Source organism: Ictalurus punctatus, chromosome 10, assembly GCF_001660625.3.
Source record: "Ictalurus punctatus breed USDA103 chromosome 10, Coco_2.0, whole genome shotgun sequence".
Classification (NCBI taxonomy): domain Eukaryota; kingdom Metazoa; phylum Chordata; class Actinopteri; order Siluriformes; family Ictaluridae; genus Ictalurus; species Ictalurus punctatus.
The window spans coordinates 30,297,501-30,305,000 of NC_030425.2; the positions used below are offsets into that span (position 1 = coordinate 30,297,501).

Here is a 7,500-nt window from a genome sequence, read left to right on the forward strand (position 1 = left end):
TGTGAGTAAATAGAAATAGGCGCTGCTTAACGTCCAATCACAAATAAATTTTAATTAACAGGCAGACGTGTTGTCCGATCTCCCAGCTCGCTTCAGCACACAGAGCTGGTCCGATCTCCCAGCTCGCTTTAGCACACGGAGCTGGTCCGATCTCCCAGCTCACTTTAGCAAACAGACTGGTCCGATCTCCCAGCTCGCTTTAGCAAACAGACTGGTCCGATCTCCCAGCTCGCTTTAGCACACGATAAAGGCCAGAGCTGTGGATCACTGAGGTGTAGGGATCTCATCAACACAATAACACAACACAACGTCAACACACAATAATATAACAACACAAGGTCAACACACAACACAACAACACACAATAACACAACAACACAACATCAACACACGATAACATATTAACACAGGAACACAACGTCAACACAGAATATCACAACACCTACGATCACATTTCCCAGTGAATATTTTATTTGGTTTAACAGCGTGTCATTAGCTTTGCCTCAGAACTCAGATTTATTCTCAGTAAAATTTTGCATCAGAATCAGAACTGAACCCAAACCCTGAACGACTGACCTCACAGCCAGCGACTGATGGGAAAATACGAGGTTTTTATACAGCGTGTGAAGTCTATACCCGGGCGTGGTCGACTACCTCTTAAAGAAATATGAAAAAAAGGAATGTTGTGTTTTTACTGATCGAGGCAGCGTGAGCACAAACGTAGCTAACTAGAGTAACTAGAGTTAACTAGAGTAACTAGAGTTAACTAGAGTAACTAGAGTTAACTAGAGTTAGCTAGCATCATCAATTCAAGCAACACTTTACAAAATAAACACAAATCCCACAGTCGACTTCACACAGCAGTGAACACTGATCTGTTTAAAAGTGTAACGGTCCAATTTATTTGTACACGGGTGTCCTGTCAATCAGTTCTTAGCCCCGCCCCAACATCCTTTCATGATGCGCTTCCAAAAACCTTAAGCAGAATGAAACGAGAATAAATGTCGCTAACCCATAATAAATAAACGGCTTACTCTGATGTCATAACTCTAACTGAATCCACTGGCCACTGTAGATTCTGGGGGTGTGGCTTTATGTACATGGGTGGGATTAGGAGGCGGGAAAACAAAATCATTCCAGTGTAATTGTCCTTCCTTTAAAATGGTTTCAGATCCATTTTCTCACAGCAGAGTCCGACTGGATGCAGAGTGAGACGTAAACAAATCATTTTCACTTTGTCGTATCAGCAACGTTTGTCTTTTTGACATGACTGAAGAAACACCGGCAAATTTAAAGCTATATTGTTGTTGTTTTTTAAAAACCTCCAATCCCAACGCTATACTTTCTTTAGCACATTAAAGTCAGTGACCTGAACACTGCATTTCAGGATCAATTTATCTGAAGACGTGAAACTGCAGGATAATGAAATATCCTGATGCGGTGTGGACTTCAGTGTTGCGCTATATTTAAGCTTTAGCATTCATACAGATGGCAATTAAGATTATCCAAGGTAAATAAGAGATCAGATGTCAGATCACCTCCTGCTGACTAACAGCACTCCTGTAACCTGTGCATCTCCTCTAGAGCCTCATCCTGGTCCGATCTCTCCGGCTACATCGGTTAAACGTCTCCTCGGGCTGAGTGAAAGCAGTTAGATGGGCAGCCATCAGCGACACTTTCATAAAAGAAATAACAGCTAACAATTCTATTAGCTGAGCCTGAGCATGCTCTCCTACAGCATCTGATCTCATCTGATCTCATCTGATCAAAACATGGCCCATCTGCTGTGCTATCACTCCCAAAATCAGTGTTTATCTGGTGCCAAGCCCGTTTACTCCATAAATCAGTCCATAAATCTACTGTACACACTATACTGACTATCACACACACACACACACACACACACACACACACACACACACACACACACACACACACACACTCACACACTCACACACACGAGATCTGTTTTAATAGTATAATACACCGGAATAGGGAAAAAATGTCTATTAGCAATTAGCAAAAAAAATGCATGTTTATAGTCAAAGTTCTCTCTCTCTCTCTCTCTCTCTCTCTCTCTCTCTCTCTCTCTCACACACACACACACACACACACACACACACAGAAGTCTTATTATCCTTGTGAGGACCTTCCACTGATGGAGCTAATTAGCGCTATCCTACACCTAACCTTAACCTCAGTAACCGGAACCTAAAACCTTTATCTAGCTATCTATCTATCTATCTATCTATCTATCTATCTATCTATCTATCTATTTATTTATTTAATATTATATTACATTTTATAATATATTAATAGTATTACAAATACTTAATTTCAATAAATATTTTATATTATTAATGCAATATAATGTTGACATTTATATTTATTTTAAAAGTTATTATTATTATTATTATTATTATTATTATTATTATTATTGTTATTATTAGCATAACCATAACCCTTATTATTATTATTATTGAGGAACCAAACATCCTCATCAGGGGACATTTGGCCATCACCAAGATATAAAAACATGCCTCATACACACACACACACACACACACACACACGCATACACACACACACACACACACACACACACTTTTCCTTTGGCCGTGTGCTTTTGTGTTTTGTCAGAATTAATGAGAAAAGTTCCCTTGCCCTAGGGGTAATTAGTGTCCTTGGAGTTAAATAAGCTAATACTTAGACACCTCTGGCACAAGCAATTATGTTTGTGTATTGAATAATTGATTCAAAGAGGTGGAGGAAAGGCGCGCGCTAATCAGATCTGCAGCATAATGAATTGATTTAATTAACAGGGGAATCCGCGGCGCTTCTCTGGGAAAAAGAAAAGAAGAAGAAGGGGGGGGTTGTTAAAAAAAAGGAAAAGGAAAGCGCGTGCACGCACACAACGAGCGCGCGCCTGCGTTGCCTGTCTGTGCGTGCGCGCTCGCGGGCGCGCGCTCGCGTGCATTTATCCGAGCGAGCGCGTGGAGCACCGAGCGCATAAATTGTGCGCGCGAAAGGGGCAGAACGGCAGGCGCGAGCGATGCGTTTCAACCGCTCTGTCATCTCCTACATACAATCGGGATTTCTTCTTTCCCCCCGCCCTTCCTTTTTCTTTCCAGCACCACCGGATCCGGTTCGGTTGTGTTTTCGTTTTGTTGTTGTTGTTGTTGTTTGTTTTTTCCCCTTGTTGAAGTTTTAGGTTTTGCTCGGATCGGAATGTAGCCGTCACGCGCATGTCTCGGGGGTGTTTTTTTCTGTTTGCACGACTTGGCGGATGTGTGCACGACCGGAGAACCTCACAGTACCTCAGAGAACCTTACAGAACCTTACAGAACGTGACTGAAACGGAACAGCACGACGCACGCATACACACACGCGCGCGCACACGCGCGAAGCCTGCAGCAGCAGCACGCGGACCCTTTTTTCTATGATCGTTTTCATTATTTTATTTTAAAAATCCAGAGAGAGAGAGAGAGAGAGAGAGACAGAGAGACAGAGACAGAGACAGATAGATAGAGAAGAAGAAGAAGAGAACCCTGCTGGATCCGAGAGCGGAGCGTCCTGAGCCGGACTCCTCCTCATTCCTCAGGACCATGGTGTTAGACAAGGAAGAGGGTGAGTACGTTCCGCTCCGTTCGGGTTCGGGTTCGGTTCAGGGTATTGTACCGCGGAGTGACTCGGTAGCGCGTGCGTTTTATTTGTTTGATTGAACTCAGCAGCGCGCGGAGATGTTTCAGGTTTCATCTTTACATTACTACACCACACACACACACACACACACACACACACTTCCGATACGAGAGCACGCTCGAGCGTCTCAGAGTTTCAGCTTGATTCGCTTCAATTTAAATGAGAGCACGCGAACCTGTCACGTGTTAATATCTTATTCATTATTACATAATGAAAATTATTTCAATCCGAAATGCACATCATCATCATCATCTTCATCATCATCATCGTCACTTGTCACTTGGTTGTGATGGTGCACGGAAAGGGAATGGTTCCGGTTCCTGACTGTAATCGGTACCTGTGCAGGAACGAGTTAACAAACTCAGTAAACAAAATAAATAAATAAATCAACAACAACAACAACAACCCTGAAATGACATGAAATGACCTTTACACCCTGAACAGCCTAGTGATGAATGTTCCCTCTGTTCTCTGCTTCTTCTGCATGATGTTTATTTATTTCAGTATTTATATTTATATCAAAACCTAAAATGCGTTTTGTGTTTAATTTTCCCCCAAAATATGAAAAGTAATTCCCCTAATTCCTTCCTCGGGTTAAAACTCTGAGTCCGAACCACTATAAAGCCTCTTTGACCCAAATGTGCTGTCGCTCTTTATTATTTATTTTTAGTAATGTAATGGAGTAATGGCCTTCGCTTCAGAGCCATTATTTATGTTTTGAAAATGGATATTTCATATCGCATCCTTTCCCTCAGCCATCTCAAAACCAATAAAAGAGGCATAAATTTGTCCGGTCTCGGTGAATACGTGTTGCGCGCTAATGTACCCGGATTAACTCAACTGTAAATTGTCTGGTCTGGATGGCTGTCTCGCTAAAAGTTCCCTCTCGTATGATTCATGGCTCGGGATTGCTTTTAACTGCCATCGGCGAAGCAATATGGGGAAATGTACAAGGTGATGCAAATGGCATTAGCGGGAGAGGATGCACAGGAGCATGTAATGCAGTCAATACTACATTAACTACTGAAGCCCAATTACAGCAGCGCAGCAGCAGAGTGGCTTTTAGGAGCATTAGGACTTACAGAGGAGGAGAAAAAAAGCTTAGATCACCTGCTGCTCATTGCCTAAAAGCTTCACCCTTTATGTGCTGGGGCCGACCAACTGCGCTGGCATTTGGACACACACACACACACACACATACACACACACACACACACACACCTACCTGGATACTAAAACACAGTGTAATCAGTGTGTATTGTTGTATGGTTGTGTTTGTGTGAAAGCAACAGGATGAGTGTCAGCGTGAAATCATCAGCGTGGTCGTGTTTTACACAGCACTCTCTCACAATCTCAACACAAACGCAAACAAGATCATTTACATTTACATTTATTCACTTAGCCACGCTTTTATCCAAAGCGACTTACAAATGAGAAAAGTACAAGCAAAGCGATGTATCAAGCAGAGAACAATACGAGTAGTGCTACTGTACAAGATCCGTCCCCTGATCAAGATCAGCGCTCTCACTTAACTTGCTCAGATTTCAGACTTGGATTAATAACTAACGCCGACAGAAACGTGGTCTCTCCGTCACACGCGGGTCGCTGAGTTTGTAATCTAGGTTGTTCAATCAGGGAGAGAAAACGAAACCTCATTACAGCTACGTTGTCCTACGTATCGAGACGTCCCGTAAATGAACGTTTCTGCTTATGTGTTAACGCTGGAGGAGATTTCTGATAAGGTCAAAGTAATAAAGTTGACAAAATCACACAAAATAGACTGTGATATTGTTTTACTTACAAAAGGCCTGTAAGTACATGCTACAGTAGGACAAATGGATACGGTAGGACGGAAGCAGTAGGACAAGCGGATTACGGTAGGACAGACAGATGCGGTAGGACAGACAGATGCGGTAGGACAGACAAATGCGGTAGGACAGACAGATGCGGTAGGACAGACGGATTACGGTAGGACAGACGGATTACGGTAGGACAGACAGATGCGGTAGGACAGACAGATGCGGTAGGACAGACAGATGCGGTAGGACAGACGGATTATGGTAGGACAGACAGATGCGGTAGGACAAACAGATGCGGTAGGACAGACAAATTACGGTAGGACAGACGGATACGGTAGGACAGACGGATTATGGTAGGACGGATACGGTAGGACAGACGAATTACAGTAGGACAGACGGATTATGGTAGTACATACGGATTACGGTAGTACAGACAGATACGGTAGTACAGACAGATTACGTTAGGACAGAGGGATACGAAAGGACAGACGGATACAGTAGTACAGATGGATTACGGTAGAGGACAGACTGATTACGGTAGAACAGATGCCTTATGGTAGGACAGACAGATACGGTAGGATAGACGAATTACAGTAGGACAGACAGATTTGGTAGGACAGTAATATACGGTAGGACAGACAGATACGGTAGGACAGACGAATTACAGTAGGACAGACAGATACGGTAGGATAGACGAATTACAGTAGGACAGACAGATTTGGTAGGACAGTAATATACGGTAGGACAGACAGATACGGTAGGACAGACGAATTACAGTAGGACAGACATATACGGTAGGGCAGACAGATTCGGTAGGACAGACGGATACGGTAGGACACACGGATACGGTAGGACAGACGGATACGGTAGGACAGACGGATACGGTAGGACAGACGAATTACAGTAGGACAGACATATACGGTAGGGCAGACAGATTCGGTAGGACAGACGGATACGGTAGGGCAGACAGATTCGGTAGGACAGACGGATACGGTAGGACACACGGATATGGTAGGACAGATCATTAGAACATGAACATTAAAATGATCTTGTTTTTTGGGGACGTTATTGTTATCATGCAGAATTTTTCGGTTGATGTCCCAACCTAAAATCACAGAAATTCGGAGCGGTTGTTCAGGACAACACGCCTGCGGTCACATGGACGTGTCGTCTCACTTCCCGCTTCTCGGTGCAGAGTATTTTACATTTTATTACAAGCCTCTGCTTTCACGCCTGATCAGCGCTACTGCATCGAGTTTGTGTCGTAACATCACAGCATTTCTGCTTCACGTGTGCACTGCTGACTCTAACGTGACACGTCAGTCTAATCTACGGAGCGCCCGACGACCTCCTGATAGCACGCGGTATATTTACATTTCTCTTCTGCACGTGAAAAGAACGTTTCAAAGTGACCAGATTCAGACGTTTTTACTCCTCGAGAGAATAATTAGCTTGTGGTTTCAGACGTGTCGTGTGATCGCGCGCACCGCCGCGCTCTCTATCACCCCGCGGATGGAGGAAGGAAGATAGAGAAGAGAAATATAATTTCATTTCTGACCCTACACGCCGTCACGTCTGTCCAATCAGATTTGTCCGCTCACAAAGCATGTGATTGAAAAGCGACGTTTCAGAAGAACGCACGGCGGAAACTGTAATAAAACTCGCCTGTGCTTCAGGCTCCCATTTTTATTTTGAAATAATAAGAATCGCTTCATGCTTTACTCACGTTACCATGGTAATTCTGTCTCATAGCGATGTTATATTGATTTAGGAAGTGGACAGTAATATTTCTTTTGTTATTTTCCTCCTTTCTCTGAGTTGATTTCTAATTTCCACTCGGAGATTGCTTTCATACATTCCTTAAGTCTTTTTTCCCCTCTCCCTGCAATGTAATTTTCTCTCCTGGTATTTGCTATTTTCTAAGATTATTGGCTTGGTTTTATTCTAAATTAAACTTTGCCAATTTCAAATATTGAAATTACATCAATGTTTTTTTCTC

The 7,500-nt window shown here is 43.1% G+C and overlaps 1 protein-coding gene across 1 annotated transcript in view; it reads left to right on the forward strand.

Annotated features, from left to right (window-relative positions):
• The first annotated feature begins 2,970 nt into the window (after positions 1-2,970).
• lmo1 (LIM domain only 1) overlaps positions 2,971-7,500 on the forward strand; it is a 27,458-nt gene continuing 22,928 nt past the window's right edge. Inside the window, exon 1 of the mRNA XM_017478932.3 lies at positions 2,971-3,627. Coding sequence (XP_017334421.1) covers positions 3,606-3,627 — 22 coding nt within the window. The 5' untranslated portion in view covers positions 2,971-3,605. The remainder of the gene's footprint in view (positions 3,628-7,500) is intronic.